Source organism: Rhagoletis zephyria, unplaced genomic scaffold (genome assembly GCF_001687245.7).
Source record: "Rhagoletis zephyria isolate East Lansing unplaced genomic scaffold, Rhagoletis_zephyria_1.1 Rzeph_scaffold_00146, whole genome shotgun sequence".
NCBI lineage: Eukaryota > Metazoa > Arthropoda > Insecta > Diptera > Tephritidae > Rhagoletis > Rhagoletis zephyria.
The window spans coordinates 368,788-396,319 of record NW_016157230.1 but is presented as its reverse complement, the minus strand read 5'-3'; the positions used below and the strand labels follow the sequence as shown (position 1 = coordinate 396,319).

Below are 27,532 nucleotides of genomic sequence, written 5' to 3'. Positions count from 1 at the left end.
CCTTTTTTTGTTTGTTTTCATATGTTAATGCTTTAATAAATGCAATTTCTATTTGAATGTATTGTCAGGAATGTATTCCAAGTACCATTAAGTATTTTAAAAACAAAAAAATTTTGACTTTCGTCCAGCTAGATCTGCTATCCGAACCACTGTGCGAACTAGCATTTTCGACGCGAATACAATTTATCTAGAACGAACGAGGGTTTGCCACTTCAGCTTTTTATTAATCATGGTTGCATTTTAGTGCATTTAAATTGTAGATTCTTGTAAATGCAGTGCTGCCACAGCTTCAAATATTTCAAATTATTTCATTGAATATGAAATAACACAAATTTGCTTTATTTCATTTCTCGTTGAGAAATAAGACCAACATTTAAATTTTACAATCTATACTAATATATATTTTGAAAGCCGTTTTTTTTCTGTTCGCAAAGCTCGAGATCAGCTGTACCGACTTTTTTGAAATTTCGGGTTATGTATACATATACATACGTGCTAATGTTAACGTTAATGTTGATTCTTATGTTATTATATATGTACAGTTCATGGGGAAATAATGTAGGCAATTATGGTGCATTTACATGGTATGAAGCCATATGAACTGTTGATACGCTAAAATAGAGGGACTACATGTTCTAATGAGGAATTCAATGATATCGAGTGGGATGCATATAATACATTTTTTCATATGAAAAGTTATGGGGAGTACATACTGTTGTGATACTGTTAAGCATATGAAATTATAGCAAGTTAGATTTTCATACATCTTCCCATAAAAAGTTTAACAGATGCAGAGACACCAAGGAGGTTTTTTCCCATTTTGATGCCTTTTTAATATAAAATGCCACCGAAAAGTAGGAAAGCGGTAACTCCGCCATTCACATACATGTCAAAAGTATGAATTTTAAAAATTAAAAACAAGCAAATTCAAAACAAAGAAATTAATTGTACAAGAACTTTTTAAATAGAAGCAACTCACGTATAGTGGACAATCAAAATACAAGGCACTATGATAACAAACTTAAAATCAAGACATTACAGAACATTTTAATAAGCTTTATAACACATTTCAGTAAAAATAAGCCTATATTTTCCAAGCTGGCAAAGAAATGAAAATGTGTATTTTTTGTTGTTTACACAAATACTTGCCAAATATACATATAAGTCAAAATTATAGAAGGCATGTATACTTCTCCCTTTCATTTTTTCATACAGTTTATGCTTCTTTCTGGCTTTTACAAAATGCAGGGATACCGCACTTATTTCGGTACAATATGATCATAATGTATTTTCAATTCGAAATCAAAGAAAAACATCCCACGAAAATGTATGCGATTTTAGAGCAATTAGTGTATATTTGCAAACTACTGCAAATAATGGGGTGTCATATCTTAAAAGGTCAGAGAATTAACGAATTAACTTTTCCTTTTGTTTAGCGTTGTAACTGCTTAAGTTATATCTTTTAATTTATACATGTGAACTCTTTTCAATACCAGCAATATATGTAAAGTAGTGGCGGCTGCTGTAGAGCTTTACGCAGCGCCTGAGTTCAAGCCAGTGTTGGCAAAATGTTAATCTGATTATTGATTGAAAATTGATGATTAAAATGTTAATCGTGATTGACGATTAAAATTAATTAATCGTAATCAACTGAGCGATTAATCCAGTTAAAAAGAAAATGTTATGTTGTCCAGTTTGTTCGAATTCGAGACCAAACACTAGTTACAGTAATTATTTCGTGTTTTATGCTTATAAAAAGCACATAATATAAAAAAAGTTATAATTATTGTTATTAGTAATACATAAACTGGGAACTTTTACAACCCAGCGCACATGTGCAGAGGGATATTAAAACTTAGTTTGTAAAACGTCTGTTGGAATAGATCTTAATGAAAATGCACACGAAATCGCTTAGATGAGGAAAACCGACCTGGCCATACCCGATTAACTGGACTTTTGTTCACAGGAAAATATAGCATATATTAATTAATCACCAAAACTACTTAATCAGATTAAGGGTTAATGATTCAAAATTAATGTTTTTAATCGTGGTTACGATTAACTGTTTAATCAGATTTAAATTAATCATGATTAACTGTAATCGGATTGAATTTAATCGAATTAAGTAATTGATTAAAAAATCAATCGATTAGTGCCAACACTGATTCAAGCCCAGTTTCCCACCAACATTAAAATGTAAAAAACAAAAAAGTTTTTTTCTAATAGCGCTTGCCCCTCTGTCGGTAATAGTTAACCTCCGAGTGTATTCTGTACAATTGTCGTTCGGAGTCTTAACATATTGTGTAACGCCGTCGTTTAAAGTACAAAAGCGCGCATCGTGGTTCTGAAAAACCTCGAAACTAAAATTTGTGCCAAAAAGGATATTTGGTCACCGGAAGCTCCTGACATCAAGCCCTTAGCCATTTATAATAAAATATCGATATTTAGACATAAGGAGAAGAGATAATTGAGTTTAAAAGAGAGAACCGTTTTTAATTAGGACAAGTCTTACTCCTATAAAATTTAGGCAACCTCACATACGAGGTTTTGCATTTTCTTGATGCGCGGTTTTGTACTTTAAACGACGATATGTAGAAGTATTGCATATAGTATATTTTGGTGCCTTTTCAAGTAAAAAATCCATTGAGAAACCAAAGAAAACGGCATCCCTACGATTTCAACTTATGCCAAACGTTTTTAATATGAAAGACAAAAAACGTAAACAAGCCATTTCTGAACAAAAAATAGTTTATCCATGATACAATAATTTTTAGAAGGTAGTTTCACTTCTTCTTCTTATCCGCCATGTTAGCTATCTGACAGAAAACGTGTTTCGTATTTTTTGTTGTACCAACTTTTTCAAAAAAAAATCCAGCCTTTGACGTTGGAAAAATAAAACAAAGAAAAGCCAAACATATAAGAAGAGAAATTTTCGAATATTTTGTAATAATTTTCTTCATAAAAAATTAACTGCAAATTAATTAACACACGGAATAGATGTAAGGACGCAGCTATAAGAGCCACCGCACACCACAGACTTTATCGGCCGCCTATTTAAATGATAGGGCTCGCTTGAAATATGTACATGAAGATGTATGGAGGTGCGCACATTACACCAGCTTAATCGCTCTGACCAATAAGTTGTGGTGCAATGGAAAGACTAGCGATCACATCTAAATTGGCGACCGATAAAGTCCGTGGTGTGCGATGGATCTAATCCATTATAAACAAGAAATATTGCTGTTATATTTTCATTTTTATGATTTTTATTCATGTGATTAGCAGTGGCAAAAATGTATGTATAAAATACGTATATTTATATTAAAAATAAAAATTATGAAACATATAAATCTTTACATGTTCTGTTAAAAAATATCTAAAATAACAAGCGATAATCCCCAAGTTCTATATCGTAGCAGTGGCCACATTGCGTGATTGTCACAGACACGGTTTATGTCAAAAATTTTGAAGTGAAACTACCTTCTAAAAATTATTGTATCATGAGTTTATCTACAAATATGTTTGAATTGAGGCATTACCCATTTGAAAAAATAGCAATTCACAAGGCTTTATGGGCAGTAGGTCCTTTTTAAAGCACATTAAAAAAAATAAGCTTCTATTTAGTTTCAAAGTTAGCACACAATGAAATTTTTTTGTTTGTTTACAAAAAGAATTCTTGCCAAGTATATAAGTCAAAATTGTTAAATATATATCGCTTTCATTCATTTCTTCATAGAGTTGGTGCTTCTTTTATAGGAAAATTCATACGGCTTATGACCAGATTCATACCATGTAAATGCACCATTATGTATGTAGAGTCGTTTATGTTGCCACAAGGAGCAACTAACATTTCTGTTAGCACTTACATTTGTAAATACATATTTATGTGCATACATATGTATGTATACAATTACGCATAAAAACCCTGCTGCTATGTTTGTTTGTACGTAGGTGAGCGCAATATCAAAAGCAGCAACTTTTATCCATCTATAGGCATGTTTTATTCAACCATCACAAGCAAATAGCTAAATCTTGGTCAAATAAAACGAAATTAGCTTATTTCCTATGTTAGCCTAATTTTGACAGTTGTTTGACTGCAAATAGTGTCAAAGTAAGTTTTTGCCTCTTTCTGATTGGCTGAAGGAGAAAATTTCTGATGCTAAATGGCAATGCCTCTTGTTCAATATACAAGCTAGCCTTTCATAAGCCAATATAATTATGTTGGGTAAGTCCTCCATACAAAATAAGCTAATAGCTTAAATTTCTGGACAAATAAAACACGGCTTATGTATATCGCAAAGCTCGAGAACAGCTGAACCGATCTTTTTGAAATTTCGGACACCTGCTGAAGACGTTCAAAGGATGGTTATCGGCTAAAAACAATCTCGATATATAAAAGCGGCGTGGAACTGAATTTTTCATACCTTATATCTCTGGAAATGTTAATGGTAGAGTTCTGGAACTTGGTATGGAGATATGTGAAATCTATCGCATACTCTTGGAAAAAAATCGGAAAAGCGGGCGTGGCACCTCCCTTTCAAACCGAATTTTTCATACTGCATATCTCTGGAAGTATTTATGGTAGAGTATTGGAACTTGGTATGTAGATATATGAAATCAATCCCATACTCTTGGATAAAAATTAGAGCTATTGAAAAGGGCGCGTGGCACTTCCCATACAAACTGAATTTTTCATACTGCCTATTTCTGGAAGCGTTCATGGTCAAATTTTTGAACTCATGGAGAAAAATTGGAGTTGCTGGAACTAGGTGTGGTGATATATGAAATTAATTGCATAGTCATGGAGGAAATATGGAGCTATTGTAACAGGGGGCGTGGCACCTACCGTACAAGCCGAATTTCATACTGCATATCTCTGGAAGTGTTCATGGTATAGTACTGGAACACTTCGTATGGAGATATATGAAATTAATCCCATACTCATTGAGAAAAATGGGCTATTTAAAAAGGGGGCGTGGAAAAATACAAACGTACTGACTTTTACTTATCTTTGAATGTGTATATAATTCTTCTGTGGGTATATTTGTAAGTGAAATCTTAAATGGCTGGAGGGATTTTAACAAAGTTTTGTGTGTGTGTTTGAGTGGGTCTCTGGATAGTTTAGTTTCACAATTTAATCCGCCAGTTGGCGCTGGAGCTGAGTTATTACTATAAATCTTTTTCATGATCCGTTTTGGCGAATATTCAAAACATGTATTGGAAACGGTAAAGGCAGTCCAATTGCAAAAAAGTGCTTCAAGGTGGTGCTGAGGTCGAGTTATTACTAAAAATCGACAAGTGAGAAAAGGTGCCGTAAAGGTCAGACTAAGTCGACCTGTTTCATCATTAAGTATATCGAACTCTCATGTGTTACGATTGGCCCAATGGATGCGATTTGCCAATATTATTATGCGTTAAAGCTTCATTCGAAGAAACCAGGGTTGAGTTGTGCAGTGGTAAATCTCAAATCACCACCTGTCGAAATACCTTAAAAGCCAGTTTTATGAAAGCAATTTAATGAAAATTAATTTTTTAATTGAATTTAATATAGAACCTGACAGAAAAAAATCATTTTTCACTTAAATTGCTTTCGCGAAACTGGCTTTTAAGGTATTTCATCTCAGTTTATGTGTGTATATTATATTTCTGTTGAACAAGAATACGCATTCATTTTGAAATTGCCGCTAACTATAAAATAAAGTTTTTAAGGCACATTCACTATAGATCCGGCTCATTGTTGCCACCAGGGAACTTCTCATGGACATAACACTTTCGTTCGGTTATTTAAGGCGGACCACCAAACCATAGTCTTAGCCGATGAATGTGCAGTACAAATCGTAATGTGGATTGTTGGAGAAACTGTTGGAACAAAATGTTTAAATTAAAAATCTAATTTTGGGCGGGACGAAGTTCGCCGGGTCTGCTAGTTAAGTAATAAAGCAAAATAGTGCACATATTTATGTAGGTAGTCACCCAGTTACATTTGACCAAAAGTAGTACATGAACAAGTTAAATGGACGGATTTGTAAGTATACGATTTTGAAAGTGCCCAGCGTCGCGGCGGTCAGAAATGGGACTCTTAGGAAAAAAGTGGCCTAACGGGTTTTAAAGATAATTGCACGATCTACACTTTGGTTTAGCTGAAAAATTGTAAACATCAATTTATGTGACCTTTGACCTTGAATAATTTTTTTTTACAGATCTGCGATCGATAAGGACTTTTCACATTTCATTTATAATGACGTTCGTACCAATTTTCAGCTTTATGCGAGTTACTGCAACCTTGAAAATCTAACTTGACCGGGATAATAGAAAACAATTTTGAAAATATGGTTTAAATAGAGTAGCAATTAAAAAAAATAGTTACACGGGTTATAATGTACTTAAATTGGGTTGACAAGTGATCAGTTATGAAAAAAAAATTGTGCTACTTATTGAAAAAAATTTTTTTTTTTGAAAAGTCCCCGTCTCAAAAGATTTTCCCATATACTTATTTAAAATAAGTCACGTAATTATATAAGGAAACAAAAATTTCCCTCTTCACTTTCCCATTAACTATTCACAATAGAGCAGTTTTTTCACTTAACAACACTACCCTTCAGGTCGTGTATTTTTTAACCGACCTGGCTGAACTCGGATAAATAGCCGAGTTTGTGTTGTTGCTTTGCGCGTATTTCGTCATTTAAGTGAGTGTTATTTTGTAGCTCGGTTGCAAAAGAATGCACCTAAAGTTCTTTTTCCTTCTGTCAGTAAACTGTTTTTGTTACAAATAGTATAAATGAGCAATGGGAAATAAGGCAAAATTTGTTTTGTTTCCAGCATTTGTTGGAAATAAAGCACAACTCAGATTTTGGTATTATTTCCCATTTAAAAGTGAAATAAAGCAAATTTTTGCGTTATTGCCGTTTGTGTTGTGTTATTTGTGTGTCAAATGCAAAAGGCCGTAACAAACAAAAATACAAAAATCACTTTTTGATTGATTATTGTGCATTTCATGGACTTACAAGTACCCACGTAATTTTATGAAAAAAAAGTTACGCCTTTTTGCATTTTCAGATGACGATATGTTAGATACCGAAAGAAAGCATAAACTTTTTACAGTTGGCTACCTAACCAATAGACTCAGCAGCTAGAGCCTAATAATTCTATTTTTTTAGATAGCTCTAAATTTCTGATTTAATTTAAAGTTTAATAGATTGAAAAAAATAAAGTAATTAAATTTATCTTACTAGATTGCCTTCCTGACGGGCATGCTGCTGGGAAATGATCAAAATGTGCGCACATGGTTTGCTATTTACATTCGCTCAAGTCAAAAAAGGAAGAGCGACGCCTTAAGCTTGGTACGATACGAACTTCTGCAACAATTGCAAGAAAACGTACAACAATCCTTAAATCCTGAAAGCGGTGAAGATTATACAGTTCAAGGTGTGGTTTTAATGCGTTTGTATTGCGCCCTTCGAGGAATAGCTGGACTTAAGTAAGTATGATATTGTGTTAAATACCACAAAAATTTAAAGATTCAGTAACGAACTGAGAGCGGGGGGGTGGGTGAAATAACACAAACGGCAATAACGCAAATTTGTGTTATTTCCCAATTGAATGTGAAATAACACAAATTTGCTTTATTTCATTTCTTGTTGAGCAATAAGACCAACTTTTAAACTTAACAATTGAGTAATAAAGCAAAATAGTGCACATATGTAGGTAGTCAGTCACCCAGTTACATTTGATCAAAAGTAGTACATGAACAAGTTAAATGGACGGATTTGTAAGTATACAATATTGAAAGAGCCCAGCGTCGCGGCGGTCCGCGTTCGCGCGCCGCGCCGCGTTCGACGTCGCGCTCGCGCTCGCGTCCCGCACCTCCTTCCCTCCTTTCGCAATTATGCACAGGTGGCATTATAACCGTTTTGAAAAAAGAAAAATAATAAAATAACATTAGTTCACTTCTAAAACTGCTTTTTAATGTCCAAGTAATGGGAATTATTGTGTATGGTGGTATTGCATGCATCCCACCCATAGTGGAATTTACCAGGTGCCACTGCCTTATTTGAAGATTTACGCTAAATTTTCGTCGAAAATTGGTACGAATTTTGCGAACACTATTATGAATGAAATTTCAAAAGTCCCCATCGATCCCACGTCTGCAAAAAAATGTATTTAAGGTCAAAGGTCGATTTTTTGAGTTTTCCAGCAAAACGGTAAGGTTTATCATAAAAATAAGTGAACGGAAGTGTAGATCATACAGTTATCTCTAAAAACTGTTATAACATTTTTCTTCCTAAGGATAACCATATCTGAGATATAGCGATTCAAAATTGTAGTAAAAGGTTTGTACTCCATGATACATATGCTGTCGAAGACATGGATGATGATGAATAATTAATTAGTTAACCTTTACTTTATATATATAAAGGGTGAACACACCAAAACTGCGACACTTTGGGAAGCTTATAACTTACCCAAAAAGATTTCAATATTTCGAAATTCAAATACCATAAGTTGACCATGACCTTAGTTGAACCGAGTTAGAACCGAGACAAACCATTTTACACGAGTTTATAAATGATCCGGCCTTAAGTACACGTAAAATTGCTAAAAAATTAAGATTGCACTATTCGACAGTTTGCAGGGTTTTAATCGGTACAAATAAGGCCTGGCAGTTACGAGAAAACCAGGGAGCGGGTGTTAGCATGGTCAAAGTGATAAAAACAGGGCTCGGAAGATCCTCAGTAAAATCCGTACGGAGATCGCAGTTTTTCGTACAAAAGGTAAAGCGGAAAGCTTCATTGAGATGTTCTACAGCTCAAACAGCGCCAGACTGAGGCGCAAAGTAGAATGTTACAACGAAATCCCGCGGTCGGAAGTTGTATGAATTCCAAATTAAAAAATACAACTGCATTGTTATGGACTACGAAACCTACTGCTTTAAAAATTCAAAATGTATTGCAGTCGTCAAGATGCCCCTGAAAGCTGTAAGTTGAAAATGAAGTCCAAATTTCCAAAAAACAACATGGTTTGGCAAGCTATTTGTTCCTGTGGCCGTAAGAGTAGCCCTTTTTTCCCATCCGGGACAATGAATGATCAAGTTTATCGGGATGAGAGCCTCGAAAAGCGTCTTCTATTCAGGTTGAAAAAAAAAAAAATTAAACATGATGAAGTTAATAAAAAAATGCGATTTTTTGATGCAAATTTTTTTTTTTATTTTAATCGTATCTCACACTCTCGTGGAGGTAATTACGCACATTTTGATACCTTAACTGATTATCTCCGACAAATAGTTTATTAACTGCAAACAATTAAAAAAGATACTTCTCCGTGAGTTCAAAATTTCGGGAATAAAGAAAAACGAAAAGTTATTCGATTGCGAGCGGCGCGCGGTACGTTAAAAAAAAAATAAAATAAATCATTCCACAACAGCGGACAGTGAAAGGTGAGAAAAAAAAAACGAAAACTGAAAACATTTAATAAACATTAATTGCTAACTCAAAAATTGAACATTGAAAAACACATAAACAGTGAAACAAGTAGTGACGAACAAAAACAAAGTGCAACGAAGAACATAAATTCGCAAATAGAAGTAAAAAATTGTGTTAGTGGTGCAAATAAAAGCACCAACCACCTTCCACCGCATCAGCTACCATCTTCCAGCGCAACAGCCAGCCACCGAAGCACCTGTTGAGACAGCTGTAGCGGAGCACCACCAGCAACCGAAACAACAACAACAACAGACAGATGGAAACTTGGGCGCTGTAGCGACAGAAGGTACCGCATAGCAGCAGGCTAGTCACCGGTACAGTAGCCCACCACACGAAAAAAAGAGTTTGTACATCGGAATGCCAAAGTGAGTTACTCAAACATTCATACTTACATATACGCATATTTTTGCAAAGTTTAGCGGATTTCCGTAAAAAATACGGTGAACTGAATTTCCCCTTTTTAATTTACCGTAGACAAATACCGTACACTCTATAAACATATTTAGTGTGTGGCAACCTACTAGTTTAATGCTAATGCAACCCTGTAGACTACTAATATAGGGGCCAGATGGCAACACTGGTCGAAGGCCATTGAAATAAAGAGGATTGATGATTGAACACTTATCGAAAGCGGTCGTTTATTTGGTAAAGCTCAGGTGTGGACCGAACAGTATTAATTTAATAATTTAAAATACCTAAAATACATCGTGTCCGGAGTGAATTTATAAAACTTGAGAACTTAAGAAGTAAAGCAACTTAAGTGGACGGAAGCTAAGGAAAAGGCAACTTAAGAGTACCGAAGGCGATCTGAAGAAGTGACTAGTAAAATATGGCGTCGAAAGAGGACGTAATAGCAGCCCTGAGAGACATGGGGGTTGAATTCCCTGAGACAGCTACAATTTCGCAGCTACGTTCACCATTGGAAGGTGTAGTGGGTACTGCTCCGGTAGCTCAAAATCCAGGGGGTACTCAGGTAACAAACGTCGCCATTTCTGAAAAGAACGGTGACGCGGTGGGCATACAAAATGGCGGTCGTGAGCAACATGAGGAACGGCGGCAACCGACAAAAGCGACGCCGGTGATTTAGCGCGAATTGAAGCAGACTTGGAACGACGCTTGCGTATTTGCAAGCTACGACGAGAATTGGAAGAAATGGAGATCAGAGATTCGACCGAGCGAAAATTAGCTTTTAGCCTGAATGACATCGAACGCTCGATTGAGAAATTCAGTGGAGACAACCATCATGGCATTCGTAAATGGGTGGCCGACTTCGAGCTGACAACGCAAACCTATAGTTGCAACGAGAAAACAAAATTGCTACTCGCTCGTAGAGTGCTGGCCGGGAGTGCTCAATTGCTCCTAAGAACCATAACGTTTTCGTCATGGACCGAGTTGAAGACTATGCTACTGAAGGAGTTTGGCAGAACATTAAATGCCAGAGACATTTTTAGGAAATTGGAGTCTCGAGCTTGGGACAGAAAATCGGAGACTCTCCATTTCTATGTGTTAACAATGCAAGAAATCGCTATGGGTGCATTGGTTAGTGAAGCAGAGCTCGTCGAATACATAGTGGATGGGCTGCGAGACAAGTCGGCAAATAGCTTCATTTTTTCCAACGTATCCACCATCGAGCAATTGAAGCAACTTTTGCCTAAATACGAAAAACTAGTCCAGGCAGCTACGGTAAAAACAACGAGTGCAGCGGTTCCCCAGCGTGCAGACGTAAGGTGTTATAATTGTACGAAATATGGCCATTATGCATCCGAGTGCCCGAACGAAAAACGTCCAAAAGGAGCATGTTTTAAATGCCGTAAGACGGATCACCAATATGTAAACTGCCCACTGAAAGTAGTCGCCGCTCTTGAAAGGGAAGCTGATTTTGAACGCGTAGAAAGTAGAGAATGGGTGAGTGTCGCTTTTAATAGAAATTATGAATGTGCATGAATGGCTGTATCTGCGAATCCCCAACTTAAATTACACACCGAAGTAAATTCGCAATTTAGAGGACTGGGCAACCAACGTTTAAAATATTTTGGGAAAGTTAATGTAGCAATTAAATATGCTAATACCATCAAACCCTTACCGCTTTTTGTATTATCAGACGAAATATTACCATTTCCATTATTGCTAGGAAATGATTTTTTGAAACTATTCAATATAAGTTTATACAAACGTGTAGAACACGGAAATAAATATAATTCCAAAATCCTTAATGATAGGTGTATAGAAAGTGAAAATGAATTAAATAAAAACAAACTTGAAGTACAAGATACGAAAATTGTGAAAATTGTTGAAGGAAAAGAAAACTTGGGAAACGAATCGTTTAATATCTGTGAAATAGGGATAACGCAAGATGAGGGAAATTTTGATATGAACCCTAGGTTATCGGTTACTTATGTGAAACGTTTCGAAAAAATGCTGAAAACAACATACATTGAAAAAGTAACTGAAGAATTGCCCGATTGTGAGTACGAAGCGCGAATCATTTTAATATCAGACATTCCAACCTTCTCCAGACCAAGAAGACTTTCGTTTGCAGAGAAAAACGAGGTAGATAGAATCATCGAAGAATTGCTAGCGAAAAAAATTAGAAGGCCAAGTGAATCAGCGTACGCATCTCCAATTGTTTTAACGAAGAAAAAGTCTATAGAAACGAGGATGTGTATTGATTATAGGAACGTAAACAAACTTATCGCCAGGGATAATTATCCACTACCATTAATTGAAGATTGCTTAGAGTACCTAGGAGGGAAACAAATGTTTAGTGTACTAGATTTAAAATCAGGATTCTACCAGATTAAGATGGAAATTAAATCAATTACGTATACACCCTGAAAGAAAAGTTAGCATCAAGCCCTGTATTGTCAATCTATAGTCCTCATAAGGAAACAGAACTTCACTGTGATGCTAGTTCACATGGGTTTGGCTCAATACTTCTGCAGAGACAAGAGGGGTCAGGTTTCCACCCAGTGGCATATTTTTCCAAACGAGCAACGGAAGCGGAAAGTCGTTACCATAGTTTCGAGTTGGAAACCTTGGCAATCATTTATTCCCTCCGTCGATTTCGTGTATTTCTAGGGGGTATCAAATTTAAAATTATTACAGATTGCCAGGGTACGAAAATAAACTGTACAAAACAATTCCCATTTGCTCATCGATCATCATATCATTTGTGGTTTTGTACAGTTTTGTAAATAGTCAGAAACAAATTGTAAGATTCACTGTCATTTTCCCCAACGAGAAACGTTTGCTTTTCGTTTGTGACAATTGTACCATAGGGTACGTTTAATATGTATGCAAACGTTTCAATTACGTGAAAAATAATTTTTTCTGTAAATTTTCATATCCAATTCAATTAAAAAACATTTTTATTTTTTTTATTCATTGTAGCCATTCGTTTTGCATTTGTTTATTGCATATATGTACATACATAAAAATATTTTCCCTGCACGATTCATTTCGTTTGTTGTTTCGTCTGTAACTACTAAACTACTGTAGTGTACTATCGCCAAAGTGAACTCAGCCGTTTTGTTTCGTATTGTACCGAACTGTTAAAGTAATAAACGAAACGAAATAGTAACGTACAATATAGTTTATTTTCGTACACTGCAGATTGCAATTCACTCGCTCAGACTCTAAGTAAAAAGTTAATAAACAGTCGCATTGCCAGATGGGCGTTAGAACTCGAAAATTACGACTACTCAATCTGTCATCGAGCAGGAGCAAACATGCCCCATGTCGATGCTCTCAGTAGAAATTACCTCGATTGTGATAACGTCATAGCAGTCATTGACTCCGAAGACATTGATTTTCAACTGCAGGCTATGCAGGCAAGGGATGGAAAAATTAAACTACTTAAGCAGGAATTAGAGGGAAAAGACCTAGACAACTTTGCTATGGTAAATGGCGTGGTATTTAAGAAAAACGGCGAAATATTACGATTCTATGTCCCCAAAGAAATGGAAAAGGAACTTATTAGACATATACATGAACAAATAGGACATCAGGGCATCGATAAATGCTATGGGAAAATGAAATACTACTACTGGTTCAAAAGTATGAAAAGCAAAATCGACAGTTTCAAACAAAGTTGCTTACGATGCATAATGTATTCAGCGCCACAAAATCAGAATCTAAAAACATTACATCCGATACCGAAAGGTAAAGTTCCTTTTGATACTTTGCATTTAGACCACCTAGGACCGTTACCCTCATTATAGTCGAAACGGAAACACATTTTAGTGGTGGTGGATGGGTTCACGAAGTATGTTAAGTTGTATGCAGTTTTGACGACAAGCACTAAAGAAGTGCTATGCGCACTCAATAAATATTTTGAGTATTACAGCCGTCCAAATAGATGTATTAAAGATCGGGGAACTTGTTTTACGTCGAAAGAATTCGCAGAATATATGAAATCAAAGAACATTACTCAGGTTAAAGTGGCCGTACATTCTCCACTAGCCAATGGGCAAGTGGAGAGGGTGAACCGAAGCTTGGTCGCTATGCTCGCCAAATTAAGTGACCCAATCTCACACGCGGATTGGGTAAAACAATTGGGAAAAATCGAGTTTGCGATTAACAACACGGTTAACAGATCGACCGGAATAACACCGAGTCAAGCCTTGTTCGGGGTAAATCAAAAAGGAGAGGTTATAGATAAACTTTCTGAACATCTTGAGGAGTATTTCAAGGCCCTAGGAGGAGGTTGGAAGAGTTAAGAGACATAGCGAGTAAAAATATTGAAAAAGGACAGCAATATAGTGTAAATAAAAAGGACGGTAGAGAAGTACAATCGTGTCAGCAGGGGGACTTTGTAGTAATTAAAAATATAGATACAACGGTAGGAACGAATAAGAAATTGATTCCAAAATACAAGGGTCCTTACGAGATTTACAAAGTGTTACCAAAAGACCGCTACGTAGTAAGAGACATAGAAAATTGCCAGATTACGCAAATTCCGTATGATGGGATAATCGAAGCAGGAAACATTAAACTGTGGAAAAGGGAGGATCAAAGCGACACCTTAGACTAAGATCAGTGTAATCGAAATAATATAAGCAATAGCAGAAGCATGTGTAAATAATGTACATTTTATTTTAAGGTTTTGTAACTAGCGCCATAGTATACATAGCTAGGTTTTGCAGGATACCGACGATCGAGGTCGATCGATATAGTCAGGTTGGCCGAGCTGTGGCAACCTACTAGTTTAATGCTAATGCAACCCTGTAGACTACTAATATAGGGGCCAGGTGGCAACACTGGTCGAAGGCCATTGAAATAAAGAGGATTGATGATTGAACACTTATCGAAAGCGGTCGTTTATTCTAAAAGTATATTATATATATGTAGATATATATTCAAATATATATATCCCGTTTTCTCCAACTCGAAGAAAAATCCGCTAAACTTAAAACACAGTAATATACAACATATATATTCCATCACATATGGGTGTTTCCATCGCAAGGTCCACCACGACAAAAAAATAAAAGTCATATCTAACGTATTTACGAGCCGATTTGTCTGCTTTTTAAAATATATACTGGCTATGTAAGTAGAATCATGTTTGCGTCAAATGGTCTTCCTAGGTGGCGCCAAGGTTGAGATATTTCGAAAAACCGTATTTATGGTCCGATTTGGTTCGAATTTGGCGTATGTAGTTGAAACATAATAAATCATAGATTTCCAACAAATTCACCCTGAATTGGCGCTGAAGTCAAAATATAAAGTATATTCTACATAAAATACATGTTTTATTTGCGTTAAAAATTCATTTAAAAGCAATATTAATAAAACTATAACGATGGAATATTATGTCACGTGACGCTACGTCACGTGACGTTTCACACTTGGGGTTGTAAAAGAAAATTGAAACAAGTTGCATTAATTCAAAAAACTCTAAAAACTACTAGAATTGCTCCAAATCATATTAAAATAAGTTTTATGAAAATAGCCATCCACAATTCGCAGAGTTTTGCGATTTTGTAAGAGAAGAAAAAATCTACTTCCATTTTTTGTCACGTAACGACACTCTCTTTAAATGCTTATATTTCAGGACCAAGCAGTTCGATTGTTTTAATTTTTCGGTTAAATATAGAGCTAATTATGTGGTATACAATGGCCCAAAAAAGTTAAAGAAAACAAATGGTATTCCTTGTTTGTATCACATTGAAACGTACGACTGTCACGTATGCGACGTATGGAAATACCCATATGCAAATAATTTACCCCCAACTCACAGTATATGCATGATTATTAAATTCAGTGAACGAAACTATTGTTCAAGTGAATGTCCCAAATTTCCGCCTGGGTACATGTACCAAAGAAAAAATTGCCGTTTCGCAACGCCAACTCAGTTTGAATAATATTTCGTCAGTCAGGGCATTTGCCTACATACATACACTAGCAGACCCGGCGAACTTCGTCCCGCCCAAAATAAATTTTTTGTATTGAAACATCTTGGTCCAACATTCTCACCAAGAGTTCACGTTCATGATTTTTAGTGACGCATTTGTCTTCTAATATTTTAACGTTTGGTGGTGGTCAGAAGGCATATTTGCGGTCTTAAATAACCTAGCAAAACTGTACATGCATTCAAAGATACGTAATAGCTTCAGTGCCTTTGAAAGGTGCCACGTCCCCTTTTCAAATAGCCCCAATTTTCTCTAAGAGCATGGGATTGATTTCATATATCTTTATACCATTTTCGAGTAATCTACCATGGGAGGTGCCACGCCCCTTTTTTCAATAGCCCCAACTTTTCTTCATAACCACGCGACTGATTTTATATATCTTGTACATACCAAGTTCCAGTACTCTTCCATGAACACATCCAGAGATATGCAGTATGAAAAATTCAATATGTATGGGAAGTGCCACGCCTCCTTTTCCGATAACCACAATTTATCTCCATGAGTATGCGATTGCTTTCATATATCTTCATACCATGTTCGAGACCTGTTCCATGAACATTTTCCGGGATATGCAGTATGAAAAATTCGGTTTGTATAGGAGGTGCCACGCCCTTTTTTCCAATAACCGCAATTTTTCTCCATGAATATGCAATTGTTTTCATATATCTCCATACCATATTCGAGTAGTCTACCATGAACACTTCCAGAGATATGCAATATGAAAAATTCGGTTTGTACGGGAGGTGCCACGCCCCCTGCACCTAGCGGTATGAAATATACCGCTTAAATACGATTCTCATACCTACCATATATAACACAAAAAATTTCATAAAGGTCGGTCGAGCCGTTTAGGAGGAGCTCGATTTTTATGTATTAGATAAGCACGATGCGAGAAGCATAGCCAAAATTTCGATGAAAAAAAATTTTTTTCTCGTATGTTGGTATTGTTGTAGTCTGGTCGATCTACTTCTCTATGTGCAAGAAAAACACTTTTTTCTCCACTTCTATTTTTTCTCGGGTTCACAACTATCCTATCTTTTAAGTTGGAACTAACAATACACACCCACAAAATTTCATTGAAATCGGTTAAGCGGTTTCGGAGATTAGCGTAAACGAACACAATGACATGGGATTTTTATATATTAAGATACCCCACTATAAGCACCTATCACAGGTACGTCTGCGTATCAAATTTCAATTTCATGTGACATGGTTTTGAAATTATAGCTGATAAAATTTTCCACGCCTATGGGATGTGCCATGCCCCCTTTTACAAACCCATTTATATATAAGCACCTAGCATTGATATGTCTGCATACCAAATTTCAAGTTCGTGAGACTTATAGTTACGAAGTTATAGCTGATAAAAAAAAATCACGCCTATTGGATGTGCCACGCCCTCTTTTCCAAACTCATTTGTATATACCCTAATATAAGAACCTACCATTAAAATGGCTGAATATGAAATTTTAAGTTCATGCGACTTATAGTTCCGGAGTTATAGCTGATAAAACATTCCAGGTCCATGGGACGTGCCGCGCCCCCTTTCACAAACTCACTTATATATATACTATAAGCATCTAATATAGATACGCCTGCGTACCAAATTTCAATTTCACGATTGATTCCGAAGTTATAGCTGATACAATTTTCCACGCTTATGGGATGTGCCACGCCTCCTTTTGCAAACTCATTTGTATATGCCTTACTTGAAGCGCCTACCGTAGATATGCTTTCATACCAAATTTCAAGTTCTTCGGACTTATGGTTCCCAAGTTATAGTTGATAAGGCGTGGAGCCTGCCTATGGGATGTGCCCCGCCCCTTTTTACAAACTCATGTATATATAGCCTACTGTAAGGACGTACCGCAGATATGCCTGCATACCTAATTTCAATTTCATGTGACTGATGGTGTGAAATTATAGCTGACACAAATTTCCACGCCTATGAGATGTGCCACGCCCCCTTTTACAAACCCATTTATATATACCTTACTGTAAGCACCTACCATAGTTATGCCTACATACCAAATTTCAAGTTCATGTGGCTTATAGTTCCGGAGTTATAGGTGATAAAATATACCTATGGGATGTGCCACGCCCACTTTTACAAACTAATTTACATATATATACCCTACTATAAGCACCTACCATATGTATGACTGAATAACAAATTTCAAGTTCATATGACTTGTAGTTTCGGATTTATAACTGATAAAATATTCCACGCCTATTGGATGTGCCACGCCCTTTTTTACAAACTCATTTATTTATACCATACTATAAGCACCTACCATATGTATATATGACTGTATACCAAATTTCAAGTTCATGTGACTTATGGTTCCGAAGTTATGGTTAATAAAAATTTTCACGCCTATTGGATGTGCCACGCGCACTTATACAAACTCATTTATATATACTCTACTATAAGCACCTACCATATATATTATATGACTGCATACCAAATTTCAAGTTCACGTGACTTATGGTTCCGAAGTTTACGCCTATGGGAGGTGCCACGCCTCCTTGTCGAATCCCATTTGTTTCTCCCTATTATAGGCTCAAGTGTCATGTCAATACCCTGTCAAAATTTCGTTCGACTCTGTCCGTCCGTTTCGGCTGCAACTTGGCACATACATACATACATACATACTTCCACAAATATATAGTAGATATGTACTAATACTGCGCTGTATACATACATACATACTAAAGGCCAGTGCAAGTATATTTGCCGCATTAAGTTCAGTAAGTACTCCTTGCATTGTACTCTACTCACAACACATTGTTATGCAGCGTTTTTGCTGCATTTAAAATGCAACATTTAGCACTTTCGAACATATGTTTTCGAAGAGCGTTCATGCTATCGCATTTAGCAAATGTACATTTACGCGAGTTCGAAATCGAATGCTTTTGACAAACAGCCGTGTTACAGTCGCTTATTCAGATCCGTATCTATTACGATCAATTCTCAGGCCTTGTCTCCACAGGAAAACACTGATGTCGTGATAACCATGTCACAAAATATATTTCCAATGGAGACCGCCTATTTCTCATGGGCTGCAATATATGTCAGCGCTTATTGCTTGACATCTATTGCAGGCAATTTGATAGTTTGACAGCCATATTTTCATTTGAAAGAAAGCGTGCTGGTGGTAACACCAATGAAATTTTGATATTAAATAAAAATAAAAATATGTTCCCTATTTGATTATTTATGATTACGTTTTAGGAAATTATTCAGCAAGTTTTTTAAAGATTTAAATGTTTTAAGTACCGAAATTGAGAGAATGTTGTTTGGTGGCGTCATGCGGCAAATGCTTATTTCAAGACATCAAAGTGCCCACACACAAAAACTTGCAATCATATTGCTCGTCAAAATGACAGTTGGTAGGCCATCGGTGTTTGCCTGTGGAGTTCTGCGGTCACGCAGAAGATAATGTGCAAAAACCCTACTGAAAAGAAATTTTAAACCAAAACTTCAATACAAAAATTTGAATTGTTTTAACCATGACCGACCATTTCTTTATGTATATATTCATTTGTCGGTGCAGTCAATTAAAATTTCCTCACTTAATTAGGAAACAAAACAAACAGAATTGATCACAAATTGATCCAGATTTCTATCAGCATCACATCGATATTGAATTTTCTTAATCCAAATAATGTAAAATAACAAATGAAATCTCGATCGGCGATTACTGAAACGCAGCTAGCCACTGTATACTCGACAATGCAATGTTGCCACTTTTTCTCATTAGACCATGTTCGAATCGTGGAAATTTTGGAAGATCACAGGGTTGATTTTAGCATTTAGATTCTTAATGCAAAAATGGAGTTGCATTTAGTTGCATTTAGGTGACGAATTTTGTATGGATAAATGTACATTTAGAGTAGCATTTAGAGCTAAATGCGCTAAATGTGCTTTTACGCGTAAGCAAAAACAGCCCATTACTCTTTTTCCCGCATAAATACACTACTTGGCGTTGAGAGACAAAACATATCACCTACTTACTATTACTCCACCAAAGTAAGCACACTACTTGCTCTCATCGCGTACGAGAGATATTTGCTGCCGCCAAAAGGGAGTAGAAAATCTACTCTCTGTATAAATGTAGTACTGTAAGTACTTGGGTATTTTTCATTTCTGGTTGTTAGCCTACTAGTTGATATCGTTTGCGGCGTTGGTCAGCGAAATTGAAAGGGTAAAGGTAGAATATGGAAATTGAGCATGATTCAATAATACAAGGTTATGTAAATTGTGACATCTCATATTTGACACTCCTTTATCCAGATTTGTATTTTGGAAGTAGGTAGAAAGGGGAAAAATATGATCGCCTTTTGCGAAAACGGTAGTAGAAAGGTACTACAAAAGGTACAAAAAGTATACAATTAGAAGCAAAACGGGTATTGTTAATTCTATGCGAATTTGCAATATATTTCGTGTTTTAATGGAAATACTAAACAATACATAAAAATATGCATTTTTGATTTCAGTTATTGGTCATTTCCTTGAAGAAATCTAGAATACCGACCGTTCAGCTATGCAAAAACGAAAAATGCAGATCAATAGAACATTCTATGCTCATTTCAACCATGTGAAAATTATTTGGCGCAATTGAAAAATGAAGACGTTCTAGAAGATTAAATTTCAGGTTTTAGATNTGGAAATACTAAACAATACATAAAAATATGCATTTTTGATTTCAGTTATTGGTCATTTCCTTGAAGAAATCTAGAATACCGACCGTTCAGCTATGCAAAAACGAAAAATGCAGATCAATAGAACATTCTATGCTCATTTCAACCATGTGAAAATTATTTGGCGCAATTGAAAAATGAAGACGTTCTAGAAGATTAAATTTCAGGTTTTAGATTTTTTAAATATTAATATCTTGTGAACTATATAACCGATTAAAAAACTAATGACGTCACCATGAAGATAATTAATTTGTCTTTCAGCTGATGTAAATAATTTATAGCTTTTTGTATTTTTAAACCAAAACCACTAAAAAACGAACAAATGTTATTTTTTCATGAAATAACCTTTTTTGAAAAAACTGCATAATTAATGGTAAACAAATTTATATTATTTAGAACGTACAAGTTTTTACCTTTAATTCGATATTACGTATTTCGTCATAATCTACTTTTGGGTTTCAACTATTTAGTGATAATAAAAAATACAAATAAATAAAGCAAATAAACTCTTATATCTTCTTTATTTTTTACCTGCGCCAAATAAATTTGGTATCGTTGAAATCAGCGTAAAAAGTTCTATCAATCGGAATTTTGGTTATTTATTTTATAGCTAAACGGTCGCTATTCTACACTTGTTCTAGAAAATTACGCAAACGAAGGTGATGCTCACGAATATTTAGTATGAAGAATTTTTGGTTTTACTACTAATATCACTAGAAACTGTAGAGTAAGCAACATTCTGCACAAGTAAAGGAGCCGATTTTATGTGTGAAAGCGAGAAGACTGTTTTATTACAAAACCTTTGTATTATTGAATCATGGAAATTGAGAATGTAAGGAAATGTTTACGGCCTTAGTTATAAAAAGTAACGTAGATTTAAATAGTTGTGTAATGTGACATTTTCATAAAACTTTTGTATTTAAACAGCTTTTTCATTCTATGTGCATATGTACTTTAATTTTTATGAATGTTTTATTTCTGGTTTCTAATTTGGTATTCAACTATTTGCAGTCATTAACCAACAAATAAGTTGTCAAAAACAACAACTTAAGCAATGCTGTTATACGAAATAAAATTATTAGAGGCAAATTTAAAATTTCAAAAGTTGTTGGGAAAAGTAAAGTCTGAAAAAGTAAAAGTAAAGTAAAGTAAATATGTGTCTTTATTTAATATGTTTCCAATTGGAATTTCTTATTAAGTATTAACTGGTATGTTTCATTAAATTCTATATTATAGACATCACTACAATAGTTAAGAAGTTATGCCTATTTAATTACAGAAATTAAAGAATTTAGCTCAGAGCAAGTTTTTGCTTGCAATCTTACCCTTATGTACGAAAAACTACGTTCATCTGAATTATATACCAGGGCTGGATATTTACAGTGGCCCAAATAAAAACTGGGACGCGACATTTGGGCAAGTTTTGGCTATTTTTCTTTAGTTTTTTTAATTTGTATTATTTTTGTATGAAAGCAAAGCTTTTTGATTTACGATACCTTGCGCATGCGTTTAGAACAAGGGTGACCATTTCATAGGTACGCGTGCCAAATTTTTCTCTTCTGCTTTCACACGTGCACGAGAAGAACTGCGCTGCTTTCACACATACATGAGCATACTCTATGAATCAGTGATGCCGACAATTATGGTTTTGCTGTGATCGTGCTCAATTGATGGGAAACTTTCAAGCAATCAAGTCGCTGCAAGACACGGTTAAAATGTTTAATATGGATTCTCGGATGTAGATTTTTTACTCACTAGTAATAGGGAGGGAGGGCACAATGTTTGGTGTGTCATGAAGGAATCGCACTTTTTTGTTAAGCGCCATTATAGCGCAATTTCCCCTTATTCCCAAATATTGAATTAATAAATTATTACGTACATATGCACATAAATAAAAAGATGAATTTAAAATAATGCTAAAAATTCCTTTTCTTTTAATTCAAAATAAGAAGAGTAATACAAATTTATACACCTATTTGCTTTAATTTTAATTATAATGAAAAATCTAAGCAAGCAATGCAAGTGAATTAAATTATATTAAAAGGTTAATTCTTTAATATTATATCTCCCTTTCACACTATTTACAAAATAAAAAAAAAACTTTTTTTTATAATTTGCAACTCGAAATCGTTGACAACACTGTTTGCATCAGACGCGTGAGCGACTTATTCCCTTCATTCTCTCATCGTTTAGCAAAATTGAAATATATGATTGTGTGAGTTTTGGCCACCTCTGGTTTAGAATGATACGTAAGTTGGCAAACCGTCAAATTTCTAGTCTTCTTAGAAGCAGAGAATACTGGCTTTAACAAAGTGTCGAATCCCACACTTTTGTCTAATGACAACAATACTTTTTACAACAGTTTCTTTGCTCTCCTGAATAGTGCCGATTTTCACATTCGATAGTTTGACATGGTAGCGACGAGATGTAGGAGCATTTATAGAAGCTAATTTATTTTCCATTTATTGTGCGTAATTTTATATGAATTTTTAGTTTTTCTTGAGAGCCTTTACAAATAAAAAAATTTCGGAATATGTACATACATATGTACATACCAGGGTTGTTGCGAATATTCGCATTCGCATTCGCAACCGCGGAGCTTCCGCATTAATTTTAACATTCACATTCGCTTTCGCATTCGCATAAATCTATGCTGAGCTTTTGCGAATGCGAATATTGTGCAAGTGCACTTATAAAACGTATATCTGGCAAACAAAATGACAAATTTTGGTCATTATTTTTTTGCCTGTGGAGATGCGACGTTGGGTCGGGTTGTGTAACAAAGCTTGTCAAAAGTCAGATTTATCAACTTTGATAAAAGTGTCCTTAAGCATATTATTTCTCAAGCTATATAACCGAGTCATACAAGTTCCCACTTCTACTTGATCTTTGACATACGTCAAAGAGAACATGGTCCTTTTAATAATATTTTTATTATATTTTCCGTTCTTTAAAAACAGTAATTTTGTTCTCTTGTCGGAAAATATTTGTTTAATAGGAATATATGTATGTACATTGGATCCTTTGCTTAAAACTTCTGTGGCAAAATTATCTTTTGCCATTTAAAGTCAAAGAGTAAGATCCTTCAAAAGGGATTTCCAGCAGAATTGGTCAACGTGTAGCTATAAAGAGAATCGATGCTCAAATAATTAAAAAACTGTAGGTCTAACCTTTAATTGGGTAAGAATTACGTAACTATCGAATGTTATTGTCAAAGATCTGTTGTAAAACTGGATGCATTGCTAATTTTTTCTACTTCTTCTTAGATAAGTGTCTTTTTTTGTCATAAAACGGCTTAATATGATTAAGTTCCGTGTTTTCATTTATTACTTAATAGAAAAGCCCACTAAATAATTTTGAACGGTTTTGCTACGTAAATACTCCTCCGTGCGTCGTCCTCAGGTCGAAACCAACAATTATTTTGGTTTTGTGATAATTATCAAAATTAGCACTCAGCGAAATAAAGATAAAATGGAATGTGGAACATCTGACAGCCAAGTTAACAAATCAAATAAGAATGAATTCTAGAGTTCACTCTTTGATGCGAAAATCGGCAGTTTTTTTACAACAAACAAATGGCACCGCTTTGGCGTCGTTTCGCACAAACGCACAGCAAAGCAACAATGCCTTTCGCATTTTCGTATCTCTACTAATCCAGCTACGCTGACCACAGTATTTTTGCGAGAAACACTTTCCCCAAAAATACTGTTCTCAGCGTAGCTGGAGTTGGGACTTAAGAGGGCTATTTTTTGGTGAGAAAATTACATTGCCGTCGGCGTCGACAACGATAATACGGCCGTTTATTAAAAATTACTAACTTTTCCATTTTTTTATTTACCTCAATCGCCTAATTTGCATGCCTAAATTATTTTTTAAAAATACTTGACATTCGCATCCGCATCCGCGGATGTTAACTTTTAGACATCCGCATTCGCATTCGCATCCGCGGATGTCTAAAATTCCACATTCGCAACATCCCTAGTACATACAATGACGAGCAAAACTGTAACATGGTGTAACCCTTTTTATTTCAGCCACCGCTATCTTTCCAAGTTCTAACGACTTTCATACTTTTGTTGTATATTCTTATTGGTACACCCCTACTCCCTCTCTCATAACGATTTAAATTCAATCCAACAACAATAAAAAGACTTGGAGACAAAAATGTAAATTAAGTCAAATGTTACAGTTTTGCACTCACTCAGTTTTGCATTTTACAGTTATCTTTTACTTAGTTGGAAGTCAGATGACTTTTTTCTGTATTGTAATTTATTGAAGAAGTGATCACCAGTAAATAACATGGTTAATCAGGAAACATAAATGTAAATAATAGATTTACTGCGGAAAGGCGGAACCGCAGGGAAAGTGGCAAAAAATTGTGGAGTTTGCCACATGAAAATGTTAAGACTGAGAAAAAATATAGCCTAAAGTATTACTAACGACAAAGGAAGTCTTTTAAAAAATATTACAGTCCAATATCTTGTGAACTTAGTAGCGAGTAGCGCTGCAGCCACTATTACAGAAGCGCTTAAGGTATTAAAATTGAATGCAAATCAGTAGACAGTGAGGCGAAGAATTGCCAAATTAAGCGCAAAGGCACATAAAAGAAAAAAAAAAAAAACAATTTGGATCAAAATACATGCGCGAGAGTGGTAGAATTTTGCTGCGTCGCACGAAAACCGGGCCGTTGCCTATTGGGATATGTTAGGCCTTACGGAATGCAATAAAAAACACATTTTTAAGATTTAATTGAAGGTTAGTTGGTCTGACAAGACTAAATTAATCGCTTTCAATCAGATGGCCGGGCATGGTATTGGATCAAAGGCCCAAATTAAGCCTAAGCGCATCATGTAATCACAGTGGTTGGTCAATAATGGTTTGGGGTTGTATTTCAAAAATGTTGTTGGTCTGTTTGTACGCATTATGCGTAAGGAACAGTATCTGTTCATATTTCAACAAAATTTGCAAGATGTAGTCGAAATAAAATTATAGTTTAAAAAACTAAAACCTCCCTATTATAATTGGCATTCGTACTGTCGTCAGGTATGTAACTTGAGAATAGAAATCGCTGCATCTTTTAGGCGCATTAATATTACATAGCTACATCCCGGGCTAATAAAAGGAAGGTAAAAATTAGAGTTTATGCTCAAAAATTACCCAAAACACAATGCGCATGTTCGCAAAGACTGGATATAAAAGCAAAAATTTGCTAATTTGAAATGACCTCCACAATCCGAGGACATGAATCTCATCGAGAATTTGCGAAACCAACTAAAAGCACAGCTTACTAAGTATCCAAGTCCGTCCAATGGAGTACATGAGCTGTGAAAGCAAACCAAGGATATATGGGAGGCTATACATCCAAAATTTTTACAGAGATACACATTAGGTATGCCAAATTGCAACCAGGAACTAAAAAAAGCAAAAGTATACTGAACATAGCGTTAACAATTCTTTTTTTTCGTGAAAATTGTCAAAAAGTTGTTAAAAATATATGAGTGCAAAACTGTATCATTTGCCTTAATTTACATTTTTGTCTGCTGGTTTTGTTAATGTTGTTGAATTGACTTCAAATCGTTATGACAGAGGAAGCAAAGATGTACCAATAAGAATATACAACAACAGTATGAATGTCGTTAGAACTTGGAATGATAGCGGCGGCTGAAATAAAAAGTGTTACACCATGTTACAGTTATGCTCGTCACTGTACATACGCAGCCATATAACTTGATTTCAAGAGAAACGAATTTTCATTGATAACTTTTTTTTGATAACACTGTGAGACAGCTCAAATCGGTATTGAGTAAAACCAAATGCAAGTGATAGTTTTTGAATTTTATTGTGTTTTTTAAATAAATACTAAAATTAGAGGTGTATGTTTATATAAAAAAATCAGTCGCGATGCGTTACATACATACATAAGTATGTACATATGTATCTGGACTCACAAATCGGATTTTACGAATATAGTTGTCTGCATAACCCAATGGCGAAAGAAAAACTTGATCCGATTTTTTTTTAAATCGAAACTACATTTTTACATACATGCATACATAAACACATTTAATATGAAATATAAATTTTCACATCAATTTGCGCAATCTTCAAACCCATGGTTTCAATTGTACGCATTTTGTCAGGGTTTTCCCCACAACGTGGTTTTGCTGCAATGAAGCGACAGAGCAAGTGACGAGAAAAAATATATGCTTACACTTATATATATCCATGGACATATCTATCTATGCACATACGTATCTATGCACATATGTACATACAGAAAGGGTGAACACACCAAAACTGCGACACTTAGAAATTACTACCAGAAACAAATTAGAAGGCTTTGAAATAATTTTTTTTTGTATTATATAACTTGGAAGTTTAGATGTTATTAAAATGTTAAAATATTAGTTATTATTTACTCCATATGCAAGTGATCGGTATTTTCATCGCACACGCGCCATCATGTTCTGCACGACTGCATCATCGACATTACGCTATGCGCACAACTACTTTGTTTTGCACTCTTCAATAATTTTCACTCTTTCACCTGTTTTCTTCAAGATTCCTTTGACAATTGACCAATATTGCCCAATAGGACGTGGCTCTGGGCTATTGGGTGGATTGCAGTCGTGAGGTACAAAATTGATGTTATTTGCATTATACCACGGCAATGTGTCCTTGGCATAGTGGCAGGTTGCCATGTCCACCTAGAACGATGGCCTACTCCTTATCTGTTGATAAATGACAGAAGACTCCTTTTGAGGCACTCATCCCGATAAACTTGATCATTCATTGTCCCGGATGGGGAAAAATGGCTGCTCTTACGGCCGCAGGAACAAATAGCTTGCCAAACCATGTGGTTTTTGGAAATTTGGACTTCATTTTCAGCTTACAACTTTCAGGGGCATCTTGACGACTTGCAGCAGTATAAAAATC

General features: G+C 35.3%; 1 protein-coding gene across 1 annotated transcript in view; it reads left to right on the top strand.

The window, feature by feature from the left end:
* IntS2 (integrator complex subunit 2) overlaps positions 1-27,532 on the top strand; it is a 126,513-nt gene that overhangs the window by 32,251 nt on the left and 66,730 nt on the right. Inside the window, exon 2 of the mRNA XM_017638738.1 lies at positions 7,233-7,477. Coding sequence (XP_017494227.1) covers positions 7,233-7,477 — 245 coding nt within the window. The remainder of the gene's footprint in view (positions 1-7,232; positions 7,478-27,532) is intronic.